The sequence below is a fragment of the Rhinoraja longicauda genome, chromosome 13, assembly GCF_053455715.1.
Source record: "Rhinoraja longicauda isolate Sanriku21f chromosome 13, sRhiLon1.1, whole genome shotgun sequence".
Lineage (NCBI taxonomy): Eukaryota > Metazoa > Chordata > Chondrichthyes > Rajiformes > Arhynchobatidae > Rhinoraja > Rhinoraja longicauda.
Genome location: NC_135965.1, coordinates 9,527,802 through 9,546,169, shown reverse-complemented (window position 1 = coordinate 9,546,169; position 18,368 = coordinate 9,527,802). Strand labels below are relative to the sequence as shown.

The 18,368-nt window shown below is 42.4% G+C and overlaps 1 protein-coding gene across 17 annotated transcripts in view; it reads left to right on the top strand.

Annotated features, from left to right (window-relative positions):
• Positions 1–2,447: 2,447 nt before the first annotated feature.
• Positions 2,448–18,368, top strand: part of LOC144599431 (disks large homolog 1-like) — a 354,144-nt gene continuing 338,223 nt past the window's right edge. For 9 of the 17 annotated variants that reach the window (XM_078410310.1, XM_078410309.1, XM_078410307.1 and 6 more), the window contains exons 1-3: positions 2,448–3,388; positions 3,589–3,720; positions 18,040–18,203. In XM_078410310.1, the coding sequence (XP_078266436.1) occupies positions 3,370–3,388; positions 3,589–3,720; positions 18,040–18,203 (315 nt within the window). In that variant the 5' untranslated portion in view covers positions 2,448–3,369. The remainder of the gene's footprint in view (positions 3,389–3,588; positions 3,721–18,039; positions 18,204–18,368) is intronic. The other 8 variants (XM_078410330.1, XM_078410313.1, XM_078410311.1 and 5 more) reach the window with 1 other exon arrangement.

Here is an 18,368-nt window from a genome sequence, read left to right as displayed (position 1 = left end):
TGGAAACAGGTCCTTGGCCCACTGAGTCTGTGTTGACCACCAACCATTTATATGAATCTTACATTAATCCCACTTTATTCTCCACACATTCCCATCAAATACTGATTTTATCACTCACCTACCCAACACAAAAAAAAAGATTAGCAGGAGTAGGCCACCAGATTCCTCAAACTATTTAATATGATCATAGCTCAACTCTTGTATATCAGTTCCCCATAATCCTCAATCTTTGAAATATTTATCTATCTCCAACTTAAATATATCTAATCATCTAGGCTTCACCACTCGGGGGATGCGAATTTCAGAGGTTCAGTTTTAAATGACTGGTCCCTTATTTTCTAACTATAACCCCTTGTTTGCGACTCTCCCGCTTGTGAAAATACACTAGAGTAATTTACAGTGGTCAATTATCAAATATCATTGGAATGAAAACAACTTACTTGCATACAAACTATCTACTTTTTTCCCATTAAACCGCGTCATGCCTCTCTCAAATCCTCAAACTTGCATTTGTTATCTTTTTATTATATTCAACTTTCTAATTTCTAACATGTTTTTTTTTGTATTGCACATTGCTAATTTAAAGTTTTGGATGACTCATAACCTCAAGGGCCTAAACTTTCCCTCCGTTCTCCCAAAAATGTGGTTCCATTTTGAACAGCGAGAGCTCTGGTTCAGTTGTTACTTCATTAATTTTTATTTCGATTTAGGATGCGAGGTATTGAATTCTCAGGTCCACCTAACGTTTTATTGCCTGGATGGCCATAAATTAGAAAGGGCATGGTCCTTAAAATATTGTTAACATTTAAATATGTGGCTCTCTTGGAAGAGGACATTTAAAAGTGGAAGCTTCAGTCGCCGCCATCTGGCCTCCGACGCTATCAGAAACCTGGGCGTCTCGCCCTGTTCCGTCATTTCCAGCTGTCAGGAGATCGATTTCCAATCCCTGACCTGACTGCAGTGGAAATTAGAGCGTCAGGTTACAGTGCAAGTCAAGTCGACTTTATTGTGTAAGAAGGAACTGTAGATGCTGGTTTGAACCGTAGACACAAAAAGCTGGAGTAACTCAGCGGGACAGGCAACATCTCTGGAGAGAAGGAATGAATGGGTGACGTTTCGGGTCGAGACCCTTCTTCAGACTGGTCTGCAGATGTCTCGACCCGAAACGTTACCCATTCCTTCTCCCCAGAGATGCTGCCTGTCCCGCTGAGTTACTCCAGCTTTTTGTGTCTATCTTAAGTCGACTTTATTGTCGTATGTACTAGTTCAGTGAGGTACAGGTACAAGGAAAACCTTGCTTGCAGCAGCACCACAGGCACATAGACTCAAACAATACACAAAATAATGAATTATACATAAATTACATTTAAATCCTAGATAAATGAAAAGAAGACTGTGGGCAGTTCCTAATCATGTGCTTATGGATCTAGGTGCCGAACGTACGCAGAATAGTAACTCTGTGTGCAGCCGTCATTGTATGACAGACAAATTCATCTAACTTTTTCATTCACTAACATTTGAACTTAATATGGTCGAACTCGCAGAATTAAAAGTCGAGTTTCTTTTGCAGAGATTTTCTGAGCATACAATTAATTGGGCTGGTATTAACAAAAGGACATTTCGGGAGACTGGGTTTCAATTTGTGGGATAGTAATTCAAGGGAAACTGAATACTTGCAATCGTACTTTAAAAAGTGGCAGTGTTTCAACCATGGGTATTTGCACTGAATGTTTTTGTTTGCAAGTATTATTTTCTAACACTGAATTCAAATAAATAAACAACGTAAGTTACCCATCCCTTATTGGCTCTATAGTCAGAGAAAGGAGTTGAGGATTTCAACAGATCAGTATCCCTTGCGCATTGTAATCCCATTCATTTCAAAGCAACTTTCCGTTGCCGTGATTTATTGAACATTTCCATTGTTTGTTGGGACACTTTTTTACAAGATTGTGAGGGAAACGTAAAGGAGCATTTCCTTCCTTTATATCGTGTGGGCAGATTTGATAAATTTAATTTCACGTTCATGTATTTAGTTGTCCATGTGCAACTTGATTATTAAACTTTTCATTCTGATGGTGGGGAACTGTAATTCTCTGAAGGAGACGGACTTTCTGATGGAAGACACGGTTACCTGTCTCACTTTCCTTCGGTGTAAACCGGCATCTGGAGTCCCTTCCTACACATCATCACTCTCTCTCTCTCTCTCTCTCTTTTGCCGAATGTTTCCAGCATTTTCTGACCATTTGGTGTCGGCTGTCGGGCTTCAGCGGTGCTGACTTTTTTCTGTGGGGATGAGGGGATGCGGGGCGGGCGGGATCACCACGACACGTCCTTCCGTTGGCACCCGCCGCCCCGGGCGACACTCCCGATTGGCCGGCGCGCCCGTCACGTGGACCAGATTCCCGGTCCCGGACGCCATTTTGGTGGAAAGTTTGGGAAATTTCTCAGTCAGTCAGTCAGTCGCCGGGAGGAGGCGGAGGTGGTGCGGGAGCGAGTGAACGAGCGGCAAAGTTTGCGGAGCGCGCAGGGGAGAGAGTGAGAAGAAAAAAAGAATATAGGGAACAATCACCGGCACACTGGTCTTGATGCCGTGGAGGGAATAACCGGAGACCGAGCGACTGGAGCTGAGAGGTGGAGGATCACCCCCTCGCTCCTCAGGAGAGCCTCTCTGCAGCGTGAACTCCCTCGACCCTGAGCAGTGGGTCTTACTTCACACACATACATACACACACTCGGAGTTTTCAGGAGGGGAGGCCGACGTCCCTCTTCCCCCTCCCCCCCCAAGGGTGCCAGGCAGATAGACTTGGAGGGGGCGGGCACCCAACGACGCCCCCTCCCTATCCCAGCGGCGAAGCAGCAGGGACCCGTCTCAAATTGCCCCACTCTTTTGAATGGAAGCAACTGGTTGCGGGAGCTTGTGAATCTCAGAGCGGCAGCGATCGGCACCAACGTCCACCTTCTCAAGTGGCGAGGAAAGGGGAATTCTCCTCCAGTCACCTTGAAAAATTAGGACACCGGCGAAGATAAGGAGTTCCTGACTCATATCCCAAATGGAGTGTTTTCTGGCATTTGGAAAAGGCGGCTCTGTGTAGTTATTTTTTCGTTTAAAAGTCAGGGATGTGGGCTTGAGACATTAAACTGTTCATTTTTTTTTAAAAGAAAAGAAAAGTTTGCCTTTTAAGATTAAGAGTTAGTGAATTTATAGGGTACATGCATTTAACGCCTTATTTTCTCGGGGTGGGAAATTTGGAATCTCACCAATAATTTTTAAAGCACTGAAGAAAGGAAACTATCATCAACTTCCACAGAATAATTTAGAGTTGAAGTTAAGGGAATTGCCATCTGTGCAGCGAAACCCTCGGCGAGAGAATGCCAATTCGAAAGCAAGGTGAGTTAAATTTTAATTGACGTCTCACCTTTAACCTGTCAATGTAAATATTTAAAATGCACGATTACTTTTATGCTTTAAAGTTAATTTTGCAAGATTTATTTTGCTCTTAAACACTTTGTAGATTTGAACCACTTTAGTGCTTCGGGTGTTCATGACTCTGGCATATGCATTTATTTTGTTGTTGCCCTGTGCGATAGATGCGCAGCGAGCTCTGAAGCTCTTGGAGAATTATCGTGCCAAGCTCGGTAAGACCGAGGACCGTCAGCTCCGTGCGTCCATCGAAAGAGTCATCAATATATTCCGGAGCAACCTCTTCCAAGCGTTAATAGGTACTCATGTGCACTATTTACAAACTCCTTCACTGTTTATTTAGAAATCATGTTTGATCAGATGGCGCGAGTTGCAAACAAATATCCACACGTTGTTTCGAATATGCTCTGATTTTTTTTTAATGCAACAAATGGAGTGTGTCTCTAAGCTGTCAATCCGTGGCTTCTCTGGTCCAGTAGACTATGAATTGTACTGATGGCCTGTTGCAGAAACATTCCGTTTTTGAACTATCGAGACGGGAACAAAACCAGAAATCGTATTCCTACATCTGGTTTTCGATATTTCAGCAGTTTCCAGATTTGTATTCTCTGTGGGTTTAAAACAAAACAAGGGCAGAACTACAGATGTTTATGAATTTACCATTAATTCGCCATATTACGCAAAATTCACGGATGCCAATGGTGTGTTTTATGGAATGCGTCTGCCTCCTGGATGGTTTAGTAGGGTTTTTTTTTCGCGGTGTACAGGAAGCTTTGGAGTGAATGGGCGTGACTTGTGGATGTAAACAGGCTTGGCGAAGGATGGCTTTCCTGTAGTCGAGGCTTACAGTTGTACACGTGTCGAGTTGGCGCTGAGAAAATCATTCGCTTTCACGACATAGGAATTTTTAGGGGGAAGGATATAACTTCATTCAAATGTTTTTACGTTAAAAAATATGATACAGGAGTTGGAATTTAATTGTTAGATGTAAACTCGTTTCGGAATCAGTTGACGAACCAATGCAACTGCCAATCCACAGTTAATTGACGTCTCACAGATAGTTTTCTGTAATTATTTTTCATAATGTGAACAACGAGTAAAATCATTTGTTTGAGTTCTAAACGTAAGCAGTATACATTATGGACATACTGAATATTTTCTATCAACCCATTGTATCTAAAAATAATCTTTTCATGGCTATGTGTATGTTGAAACTAGGCTCTGTTGTGTTGGTTCTAAAGTGGATTTGACAACTACATTTTTTGGAGTAGTCAAAAGATGCTACCTGGTGCCTTTTATAAACTTTTGACAAGTCCTTGTACCCTATTTGGAAAAGTAATTCTAATAAATAGCCCCAATAATTTATTCTAATTTGATTATTCCTGAAGATATCCTTCAGTTTCAAAATGCTCCCAACATACTACTGGATGTGGAGTTCCTCCTCGTCACTTAATGATAGAATATTTGCTGATTTGTTTTGCACATAGTTCAGAGTGAATAGGTGGAAAGACTACAGCAGCTAGTCGGTGGAGAGCTCGATGAACTTTTAGCAACTTTGTCAGCACCAGAAGTGTGGCGACTCTTTGTGGACTGCCTAAGTGACATCTGCTGTATGATTTCAACGGATTATATGCAAAATCAAAGAATTTCACTGTACCTAGGTACTTGTGACAATGTATCATTGAATTGAGACTGGACTTTGAGAGGCAAGTGACGTCTGCTCATTTACACTTTTCTACTGTCCGCTGTCTTGCCAGGATGACTGCAGAACTAATATGCTTTGACTTGACCAAATTGAAACAATTTCATTTGGTGGAAATGTAAACAAACTAATTTACACAATCATCTTCTGGCAGAGCTTCCACTTGCTACTGCAAAACTGTGACCGCCATTCAGGATGTGGTGGCAGATGCGTAAGAGAACCCTCTCTTAGCAAGTTCTGCTCCTCAGCAGACTGGTTTGAAATTGCATTGCTAATCTTCATTGTCGTTTGTTCTAAGTTCTGGACCCCTCTATCCAAAAATGCTGAAGTAACTTCCAAAAGAATTGCTGTGGTTCATGATATTGACTTGTCAACTATTCGTAATGCACACAGGCTTTACATGTTTATTGTAGGATTTCATCACAACCCCAGACCAGATTACTCAATCTAATGCTGAATTTATCGGGGAAGTATGGTAATATTTGTGGTTAGGGGTTGGTGTTATTAGATTTTTAGTTTTAAGATGCAGCATGGAAACAGGTCCTTCGGTTCATGCCAGCCATCAACTGCCCATTCACACTAGTTCTACATTATCCCACTTTTGCATACATTCCCTACGAACTAGGGCCAACTTCACCGAGGCCAATTAACCTACAGATCCTCACGTCTTTGGATGTGAGAGGAAGCTGGAGTACCTGGAAGGAACCCATGCAGTCACAGAGCATGCAAACTCCATACAGACAGCACCCGAGGTCGGGATTAAACCCAGTTTTCTGGCACGGTAAGGCAGCAGCTCTGCCAGCCCATTTTGGTCTTACTACAGAAAAGCAGATGTGCGATGTAAAGATGAAACTGGCTGCATATTGGATATTGAATTAGTGAAGGGTTAGTAATATTGCATCTCATTGTGGGGTCTAATTTGAATAATTTAGTGCAAGGAAACATGCACAACTAGGAATATGTGTAGTTTGAACAGTCATTTGTTGAAGATGAAGTCAAGGCAAAATTAGACTTGGGATCTTCAGCTTCATCATTGGTCTCTACCAACCAAGGTTGTTAAGCCATGCAGCATAAGTATGTTTCGTCCTGAACCTGACCGACTGAGCACTGATGGCTCCAGTTGGCCAATAATATATAGCTCCATTAAATGCTTGCATGATGTAAGTGGCAGGCCAACATTAAGTCAGGGATGTGTTCTATTTTTACTGATGTCAATGAGTTGAATTTTGTTCAATGATTAGAAAATTCAGAAAATCACTCAACAGTTACAGCATCTCCACAGCATTATGATAAATGATGTTGGAGGGATGAGAAAAAATCTTGATAAGATTTAACAAATTCAGTAGTCATAAAGTATGGAAACATGCCCTTCTACCCAAACTGCCCATGTGACTGTCCTCAAGACATACCTATTTATTGTCCAAAGTTTTCCAGTATTCATGTTTTTTCCACGGTAAAAGCAGAGGAGAAATACTTATTGAGGACCTTGCCCATCTCGTGCGGCTACTAAGGTTTCTAATGGGCTCGAGTAGCTACCTCCTCTCCTTTAATGTACATAAATCTCTTTGGAGTTTCCTTAGTATTACATGCCAGAACTATCTATTGCCTCTTTATGCTCTCTAAGCCCTTTCGTTCCCGCAACGCCTCCAGCGATACACTTGATCCCAGCACGTCCATTTTTTTCCACCATCTCCATTTTACTGACGATAGCCTCTTTTTTCTCTTTATCCATAACTATTTTAAAGTTAATAGAACAGTGATCACCTTGTTGGTAGTTTGAGTAGTCTGATAATAGTGGGCAAGAGGTTAATCCTAAAACTTGTGGGGCGTGCTTTTATCTTCTAGCTGACATTAGAGGGGAGTAGAGGGAATGATAGGAGTGTAAATAGTCCTTTGATTGTGTTGGCTGCTTTCCAAATGCAGCATGAAGTCTCAATGGGGAGAGAGACTAATTTGTCCGATGGACTGCATCCACAGATCTGCAATTTTATTACAACTTGAGCAGAGTAGTTGCTAAACTAAGTTGTGAGGCTTCCTGAGAATGGTTTCTATGTTGCATCTGTAGTTGCAATTCGCTTACCAAACAAAGATGGGGGTTGATGAAGCCATCGTCCACCTGCTCTATCTTTCCTATGCTCTCCTGGATAAGCCAGGGAGCAGTGTGAGTCATGTTTTTGACTTCTCCAGTGCTTTTAACATCCTCCAGCCTGCACTGCTAGGGAGCAAACTGAGGAAGATGCGGGTGGATGCTCCATTGTTGTCCTGGATCACCAACTACCTGACTGGACGACCACCTCTGAGGTCCAGAACTGTATCTCGGACATGGTGGTGGACAGCACAGGGGCCCCCACTTGGGACGGTCCTCTCTCCCTTCCCATTTTGTTTAGTTGAGAGATACAGGGCGGAAACGGTCCCTTTGGCCGACCGCATCTGCACCGACCAGCAATCCTCGCACACTTACACTATCCTGCACACACTAGGGATAATTTACACTGGTACCAATCCAATTAATCTACAAATCTGTATGCCTTTGGAGTGTGGGAGGAAACCGAAGATCTCGGATAAAACCCACGTGGTCACAGGGAGAACGTAGAAATTCTGTACAGACACTTCTCCCGTAGTTAGGATCGAACCCGGGTCTCTGACGCCGCAAGAGCTGTAAGGCAACAATTCTACCGCTGGGCCGCCCCGTGCTGTTCACCATCTGCACCTCGGACCTCAGATACAACTCTGAATCCTGCCACCTGCAGAAGTTTTCGGATGACTGCAATTGTGGGCTGCATCAGTGAGGGGAGAGAAGCTGAATATAGAGGTGTAGTCAATGACTTTGAGTGGTTTGGGCTGAATCACCTGATGCTCAACACTGACAAGACTAAATAGTCACTGGTGGACTTTAGGAGGATAGGAACAACCCCGTCTCCATTAATGGTGTGGATGTGCAGTGTACTCCAAGGTTTACCTTGGAGTAAACCTGTATAGTAAACTAGACTGGTTCTGGAACGCTGATGCTCTGTATAAAAAGGGACAGCCAACAGTACTTTCTGAGGAGGCTCCGCTCTTTCAACGTCTACAGTAAGATGTTGCAGATGTTCTATCAAGAAGGTGGTGGCCAGTGCCATCTTCGCAGTCGTCTGCTGGGATAGCAGGGCGAATGCTGTGGACGCCAACAGAATTAACAAGCTCATCAGGAAGGTGGGTTCACAGGAGATAGTCTTGGAGGGGAGAATGCTCCTCAAACTGCAGAGCATCTTAGACAATACAGCTCACCCCCTCCATGATACACTGGTCAACCTGCAGAGCATCTTCAACTGACTGGTTCCCCCAAAATGCAGAAAAGAATGCCACAGGAGATCCTTTTTTCCTGTGGCTCTCAAACTGTACAACTCCTTCTGTCGTGGGGTAGACTGACGTCCCCTCTCCCCTCCCTAAACTGTGCACATCCCCAATCCTGGACTTTTCACTCGTCACTTTCATTTCATGTATCTGGTTGTTTTTTTATGGCAGTTGGTAGACCAATTTCCCTCCTGGGATAAATAAGTTCTATCGTATCGTAGATGTTGTGATGAGTTATTGGAGACATGCTGAACTTATGTAGCCTTCTGAGGAAGTGGAAGCATTGATGTGCTTACTTGGTCTTAGTGTCAATGTGATAGGACCAGGATAAAGTGTGATGATATTTATACCTAGGACCTTGAAGCTTTTGACCAACTTAATTTCAGCACCACTGGAGCATGTAGACCATCTGTTATTTGAAGTGAATGATCAGCTCCCTTGTCTTGCTAACATTGAGGGAGAGTTGTCTCAACACCATGTTACTAAGTTCTCATCTCCTTGTGTCAAGTCAAACGATGAACTTATCCTCTACCTGCACCTGTAATGCTACTGAAAGTTTATTGCATTTTGCAATGTGCATCACTTAAGGAACCAACAGGAATATTTGCTGTTTTATCTGTTGGTGGTGTAAATCGTCTGAAGTGAAAGCATTGCCTTGATTTGATTTGGGGATCAGTTTTATACTCTGTTGTTGAGGTGAAGATAATTATGGTACAAAGAAAAGAATTGAAAAGAAAAGTATCTCATTGTCTAACTTGATACAACTTGTAAAACAATTAAAATAGTTACTTTTGAATTTTATTTTTAATGAAACATCTGATATCATTGCTGAATGGATGGCAAAGTAAGTCTATAATGCCTGTTTCCATAGCACAAATTGGACATGAGGGATGAATTAAGTGACTATTTGCATTTCATGGGCTGAATGGATTGTAAAGTTTTTTTCCTTTAGAGATACAGCGAGGAACCAGGCCCTTTGGCCCACCAGGTCCACGCTGACCAGCTATCCCTGCATATTAACACTATACTACACCCGCTAGGAACAATTTTTACATTTACCAACCCACTTAACCTGTACGTCTTTGGAGTGTGGGAGGAAACCGAAGATCTCAGAGAAAGCCTACGCAGATCATGGGGAGAACGTACAATCTCCGTAAAGACAGCGCCCATAGTCGGGATCGAACACATCAGGAATTAAAAACAACTTAAAAGTTACTTAAAGAAATTGGGAGGTGGGGAGGGGGGGGAGCATGTTGGATTTTGACAGCATGGGAGGGGGGGCTGTTTCAATGTAACCTTCCTGCAATAATCAAACATGATTATTTCAAGAACACAGTTTTGACCTCGGGTGGCCATTGAGTTTTATAGACAATCGCTTCTATTGACACTTGTGCAACGTTACTCTGTTAAACAAAGTAACATGCAGACTTTAGTGCTGTTAGCTTTAGCAAGAAGAAAAACAGTGCTTTTGAAAAGATCTTTTTTATTTTTGAAAACCCTGCAGGGAAAACAATTTGCCATTGCATGTCTGAAACTCAATAGCAACCCCTTCTCACCATTGACACAATTGTCTTTGTAACATGATTTTCCTAAACGCAAGGCTTCTTAGGAATGTAGTTTTAGTTTGGATTTGCGATGTGGAGGAGTCGGTGAAGTAATTTCAGCATTTCTTCCCAGGCCAATATTCCTAACAGTGTGATTCTACTTCATTGCCACCATTGGCATTGCTATTTAGTTTGCATGGAGACACACATTGGTGACATTTTGGGTAGGGATGCTCTTCAGACTGGTTTACATGCCTATTGCTATACTTCCAAAACGTAGTAAACCATTCCAAGCTCGCACATGGCGAGAGATTATCAGGTGGTCAGTAGAAAAGATTCAAGGGTGTTTTTAAAGTTTTGGTAAAAGTGCAAGAAGTCTGGGAATAGTTGTCCTGAGTTGTCAACTCAGAGAAGGTATATTTGAGATGGTCCAGAGGGAGTGTTTTGACAAATATTAGCCTAGACGGCAGCAAAATGTAGGTAAAAATAGAGTGTTTCTCTGTTTGCAGACGTGACAGGTGGGATTTTAATTTGCGAGTAGCAATGTCTGCCATTGCCACATTGGCTACAATGACCTTTGAACTATGAAGCTAGAGTGGAAGCACATTCTTGATTCAGAAGGACTGTCCAAGGAATTGCTTCTAGACAAAGTGGCATTTTTGTAATCATCATGTGATCATGTTTTATTTTGCCCTTCACACATTTATTATATGGGAGCACTTAATGTCAAATAAATCTCTGGTAGGATTTTTGTCTTGTGCTAACAGTTTAATTGAGAACTTGCCTATCTGTCCAGGGTGTAGCATTGGATTAAAATTGATGTATATTGTATCACTTTAAATTCTGGCATCTCATGCAGGCTATTTCCCATGCTGTAAATCTCCTTTATAAATAGGTTTTCTGAATGCACTGCATTTGTAATGTACATGTGCTATGGTAAAAAGATCCCAGCAGCTTGACTGGTATCTTAATTATACTTAATTGCATTGCTATTTATATTTAAGTACTATGATGGAAGGCATGGGAGACATAATTTGGTCAAGAATGCTATTTAATTGCGAAGGAAATTGAATGTATAATTGGAAGGAACATTCAAAGAATTTTGTCTCTTCGCAATTTTCAGTTGCAGTCAGTTAATTGGCTGTCTCTACATTGTAAGATTCAACATCTCCACATGGCTTGTTTCAAGTATGCTGAATAATACCCATACCGACTGTATATCTTTGCAGCAATATAAATATAGACTTGCTGCTAAATTTTATATGGCACTAGATGACCCGTCAGGTTCCCGTTGTGACGCCAGTCAAGTACAGTGTAATTTCGTCATCTCTGTTAACTCCAAAAACTGCTTGATCACTCCCCTTCAAGGTGTACTTGATCACGTATTTGTCGTCAAGCCACAGCAGACAGTGCAAATAAGTATACAAGATGAGATTTTTAGTAATATACATATATATATATATAGATAGATAGATAGATAGATAGATAGATAGATAGATAGATAGATAGATAGATAGATAGATGAACACGGAAGTATTAAATCAAAATGGCGATTTCATCTTGTGTCAATAGTCAATAGTCAATAGTCGTTTATTTGTTACATACACATAAATGTGTAGTAAAATGAAACATTACCCGCAGTTGAACAATAAGACCAATAAGATTAATCAATAAAATTGCAATAACACATACAATCACAACTAACACCAAACAAAAAGAAACATCCATCACAGTGAGTCTCCTCCAGTCCCTTCTCACTGTGACGTAAGGCCAAAAATGTATTTTTCTCTTCCCTGCCGTCTTCTCCCACGGTCAGGCTGTTGGAGTTGCCACGTCGGGGCGGTCGGGGCTCCCGATATTGAAGCCCCTGCCGGGCGGTGAAAGGTCCACGGCCTATTCCAGGCCGCGCCGGATGGTGAAAGGTCCGTGGCGGGCCGACCCAAGCCCCGCGATTCGGGGCGGGCGAACACGCTGCCTCTGCCGCTGCCGGAGCTCCCGATGTCGGCCCCCATCCAGGGGCCTGCGGGCTTCCGACGTCCACGCGGCCCGCACCGGAGCCTCCGGAGATGAGTCGCAGCCGCGCCCGCAGCATCCGCAGGCAGCCAGCGCCGCAGGTGGTGAGTCTGGGCCGCGGGCTCTGCGAACCAGAGCCCCAGGTGGTCCCAGGTGCATGGCCGGTGGTAGGCCGCAACGGGAACGGAGACACGACACAGAACAAAGGTCACGTCTCCGTTCTGGAGAGGGAATGTTACAGTTCCCGTTCCCTCCCACCCCCCCCCCCCCCCCCAAAAACATAACATACAACACTACATCATATTAAAACTACAATTCAGACAAAAACAACACAATAGACAGACGGACTGCAGGCAAGCCGCAGCTGCGACGTATATATATATATGTATGTACCCGAAATACAGCCAAAACGGTACATGTTAACGCACCAATTTGAACAAAACTTGACACTGCATACTGCAGGCGAATGTTGAGTAAGGTGCCCCTAAAATTGTGCTATCGTGTACCGTTTTGGCTATATTTTGGGAACATACATGTGTGTGGATATATATATAAACATAGCACAAAAAGTAAGGAAATTTGTGTTTGGTAGATTATTTCTTTGTTGTAACAATGCTTCTTGGCAATAAATCTTATACCGTTGGAAAGCCTGTTTATTTCCCTTTTAAATGGTGCCACATTTGTAAGGAACATGCATTTGTGGGATGAGCAGCAGAGCTGAGTATATGGGTTGCGCCCATAAAAAAATTGCCAAATCTTCTCTGCCAATGCCAAACAGCTTATTCTGCTGTTGCTATTGACTCTTGTTTTGAGCTTCTGGTACCCCCAGGTGCTGACAATCAGGTGCCTGATTGGCACCTGATTGGCAGCATCTGTGAGCAGGGGCCCTGCTACAGTGGTCAGTAGGTGTCTGCTCCAAGAATCGGCATGCCACGTTTGACAGATCTGGATAGGGCCCGTGCGATAGGGCAACTTCAAGCTGGTGTTCCGCAAAACCAAGTTGCGGCATTATTTGGAGTGAGCCCTAGTACCATCTCCAAAGTGAAGGCCAAGTTCCATATAACGGGGGATGTCAGAGACAGGCCGCGAAGTGGGCGTCCCAAGAAGACGACACCCGAAGAAGACCGTTTCCTCACCCTGTCAGCACTTAGGGACCGTAGGCTGTCTTCTACAGATTTGTAGTCAAGGTTTGCAGGACGATATGGCGGACGGCTCTCTGCCCAGACAATTCGGAACAGACTGCACGCAGCCGATCTCCGGTCTCATAGGGCTGCCAGGAGGCCTGCCATGACTGCCCTTCACCGTCAGGCCCGTTTGCGCTGGTGTCGGCAACACGTGCACTGGAACCTGAACATGTGGAGGAACGTTATGTTCAGCGATGAGTCCAGATTCTGCCTACGGCAGTTGGATCATATGGTCAAAGTGTGGAGAAGACGCGGAGAACGCTATGCTGATTGCTGCACCAATAGAGTAACATCTTTTGGTGGAGGCAGTGTGATGGTGTGGGGCGGCATCTCCCTCACTGGAAAAACGAGGCTTGTCATCATTCGAGGCAATCTCAATGCAGAGAGATATCGAGATGAGATTCTGCAACCAGTGGCAATCCCATATCTCCACAGTCTGGGACCGAACTCTATCCTCCAAGATGACAATACTCGCCCCCACAGAGCAGGGTTTCTCAGAGACTACCTCCAGAATTTGGGAGTGGAGAGGATGGAATGGCCTGCCAGCAGTCCTGACCTCAACCCCATTGAACACTTGTGGGATCAGCTTGGGCGTGCTGTTCGTGCCAGAGTGGCCAACGCAACCACGTTGGCTGACTTGCGACAAATGCTGGTTGAAGAATGGGATGCCATCCCACAACAGTGTGTGACCAGGCTGGTGACCAGCATGAGGAGGAGGTGCCAGGCTGTTGTGGCTGTGTATGGTTCTTCCACACGCTACTGAGGCTCCTGTTTATTAAATGAATAAATTGTTAAATTGCCAATATGTCTTGTTTCTTCAGACTTCAATCATCCAATCCACCAAACAACACCGAACAAGTCAATGGCAGAATAAGCTGTTTGGCATTGGCAGAGAAGATTTGGCAGATTTTTCATGGGCGCAACCCACATACTCAGCTCTGCTGCTCGCTCATCCCACGAATGCATGTTCCTTACCATTTAAAAGGGAAATAAACAGGCTTTCCAACGGTATAAGATTTATTGCCAAGAAGCATTGTTACAACAAAGAAATAATCTACCAAACACAAATTGCCTTACTTTTTGTGCTATGTTTATAATAGGGAGAGATTTTTTAAATGTTTGGAAGTTTTATATGACATGGGATATTAAAAGATTAGAGTTGATCATTTTAGTGTCCCAACAGGATAATGCATAAGTAGGAGTATTTTCCAACTTGCCATAACCAGAGTTCCATTGAATGTGTTATATTCATTAGCCAAACCCACGTGAAAAGTATATTGCTGGAGGAATTCAGCCAGTCAGACAGCATCTGTGGAAGGTTTGAACAGGTGATATTTTGGGTTGGAACCCTTCAGGTTTTCAACATCAGCATTTATTTGTGTCTCTGGTTTTGATAGTAGTTGGTTTTACTGGGCAGGTGGATTTTTGTTCTGTACAAAATTGGGTGCGGAATTGCATTTGATAGTCATTTCAGGAGCAGAAACCACCAGTTATATTGGTTTTCAGCTGTGAAGCAAAATTGTAAAGGTTGGCAGTTCTGTGAATTCATTGGGATTTGGATATTGAAAATGTTGCTATCACAGGTGAACTTAGTACTTGTATTTAAACTATACTCTGCATTGGAAGAACATAGGTTGTAAACTCTTAAGCACTTGTATCACATACATATTTAGTAAACTATTGTGGCACCGACTAGTCACTGGCTGCCATTCTGAAAAAGACCCATGAATTCCTACTCTTTGCTTCCTGTCTGCCAACCAGTTCTATCTCCATGTCAATACCCTACCCCCAATACCATGTACTCTCATTTTGCACACTAATCTCTTGTGTGGGACCTTGTCAAAGACTTTTTGACAATCTAGGCACACCACATCCACTGGCTATCCCTTATCCATTCTACTTGTTACATCCTCAAAAAAATTCCAGAAGATTAGTCAAGCATGATTTTCCCTTCATAAATCCATGCTGACTTTGACCGATCCCATCACTGCTTTCCAAATGTGCTGCTATTATGTCTTTAATAATCGACTCGAGCATCTTCCCCACTACCGATGTAAGGCTGACTGGTCTATTATTCCCTGTTTTCTCTCTACGTCCTTAAAAAGTGGGGTTACATTGGCTACCCTCCAGTCCACAGGAACTGATCCAGGGTCTATAGAACATTGAAAAATGATCACCAATGCATCCACGATTTCTAGAGCCACCTCCTTGAGTACTCTGGGATGCAGGCCATCAAGCCCTGGGGATTTATCTGCCTTCAGTCCCAACAGTTTACCTAACACCATTTCCTGACTAATGTGGATTCCCTTCAGTTCCTCCCTCCTAGTGGATCCTTGGACCCCTAGTATTTCTGGTTGTTTGTGTCTTCCTTAGTGAAGACAGAATCAAAGTACTCGTTTAACTGGTCTGCCATTTCCTTGTTTCCCCATTCTAAATTCACCTGTCTCTGACTGTAAGGGACCTACATTTGTCTTCACTAATCTTTTCCTCCACATATCTCTGTCAGTTTTTATGCAAGCTTTCTTTCATGCTCTATTTCCCCCCTCTTAATTAACCCCTTTGTCCTCCGAATTCTAAATTTCTCCCAGTCCTCCGGTTTGCTGCTTCCTCTGGCCAATTTATATGCCACTTCCTTGGATTTAGTGTAGATGGGGCCCGTTGATTGGTGTTGGTAAGTTGGGCTGAAGGACCTGTTTCCATGCTGTATGATGCTGACTAATGCTTTTCACTGGTACTGGGATGATGGCGGTCATCTTAAGTGAGTGGGGGTTACCTTGGGTTAGAGTGTGCAGATGTTAACAAATACGCCTGGTCCGTCACTTTCTATGGGTTCATTCTCCGGAAGGCTGATCTGAAGACCATAACAGTGACTGTGGCTGCCAGTGTGGGTGACATCAATAGACTGACCTGCTCAAAGTGAGCACCAAATGCATTGAAACCTATGGCTCTGTTTTGGTGTAATGAACAGATGGTTGGACTGTGAATTGGTTCTCATGATTATTTTTCCTTTAACTACTTCCAAGGTTGCTGTCAGTTTGTGCTATTTGGCAAAGATGACTAATTATCGTGTCTTTCAATACAATGTTAAAGGAAAAAACAAGCTTTAAATAGGCAAATTAGTTTGCAAAGGCACAATTTGGTTCTGATTAGTTTGCAGATTACATCTAGAAAGCAAGAATATTTGAACTTCAGCATTGTTACTATTTTGTAATGCACTCTACAGTAAGATGACCTCTGTATTTTGTCGTCTTGGATAATTCCTTTCAGTGCTCCTAAAATAGAACAAGGATTCTTGTTAAATCATTTGACTTTTAAAAATTAACTATGATGCCTTCTAGAGTCTATAACATTCATTCAATGGATCTGGTTAGAGCTTTTAATAGAAAAAAATGTTTCCCTTGTGACTCGGTGTAGCTCATCTATGCAGAAAATGAATTCCTTGAATGTACACAAGATAAATTTCTAATTTGATATGTTGAGAATTTGGTAAAGTATTTTTTGGGGGCAAACATGAAATGAAATATTTGGGCAGTAGAAAGGAATCTGATTGGACTTTTAGTTGGTTTGGCCTGGCAAAGGATTATGATTATGGGTTGGTAGATTTACATGGTGAAAAGATAGGAGGTCAATGAACTTGATGAATGATGAATTGACACCAGTGCAAAATCTGAGAATTATTTTTTTCGCGTTAGTTGATGGTTATGAGAAATTTCCAATCGGCCATCATACTCCAAGTATAATTGTTCTAGCTGCTGAATGCAATATGTGATGTTTTATTCTACACCGAATATTAACTGAAGGAAAGCATTTAAATGCATTTTGGGGCTTCTCTGGACCAATGTCCTTTGAGATAGCAGGGAAATAAAGACAAATCTAAACAAAGAAGCTTTATGATGGGGAGATTGTCTTTACGTGCTTGAATGTGCATGTTTGAAATTTCTTAATTCTTTAATGAGCCTCCTTCATCTCTTTAGTCTGATTCTAACAGTAAATCTCTGCCACCATCTCTGCAGTACTCCCTAGCATAACAATTGCATCAACTTGAGTAAGTGATATTCCATCACCAGGTTTTGAGGCATTTTGGAAATCGTTGGACCTGTGACAGTTGCAGCTCACAAATGAATAAAGCATCATCTAAGAATCGCAACGTTAACATTAATAGATGTTGTAGATTTGTGCATAGATGCACAGAGGCATGAATATCTTACTACAGAGAAGGCCCAAAAAAACTGCAGATGGCAGAATCTAAACCAAAAAACAGTGCTGGGGGCACTCAGTGGGTCAGGCAGCATTTGTCAAGGGAAATTATCAGGTGGCATTTTTTGGAGTAGAACTTATTTCCAATTGTCATCCACCGTGGACCTGAAAGGGTCATGTGTCGGAGGAATAGCAGTGATGTAAATGAACTGTGACAGCAACTGGAATACTGAAACGTCATGTGCCTATTTCCCTCCACAGTTGCTTCCTGACCCGCTGAGTTCCTTCGGCATTTTGTTCTTTGATCTCTTATTACATTTTTATGTGAATACAACTTTTTCTATTCTAAACTGTACAATTCCATAGAATTCTTTGGTTTTAATTTTGTCATTGGATCAATAGAGTTGGTGCACGGATATTGTGTCATGAAAGCCATGTAAAGTTGAATGTGTACATAAGGGTCTCTTAAGATCGGTATACTTTAATGGTGTAAATGCTATAAAACCGTTGCAGTTTTAACTTTTTAAAACTGGAGTTTGTATTTGCCTACGGAAAATAAATATAGTGAGGTTGACGTTGGGTGCAGACTTGTAAATCATGTTCATTTAACTTTGAACATCCAATAAATATCCTTTTTATTTTCAGATATTCAGGAATTTTATGAGGTATCATTGCTGGATAATCAACTGGTTCTTCCTCAGAAAACAACTGGCATTATTCCAGCTGTCCGTAACTGGGATATTTCTAGCCTTCCAAGCACTGCTGTTATATCGGAATTGCTACCCATCAGCCTTAGCCCCAGTGCAGAGGTAAGTGTGCATTAAGGTAAAACCAACAAGACGATAAAAGTTCAATTAATAATAAGGTATTTGAATAGAATCCATTAAATCATGTGGTATTAATTTTTAAAAAAACAAAGTAAAAACCATAAATTGAAAATAGCAAATCAGGCAGCATCTGTAGTTTTGAATCGC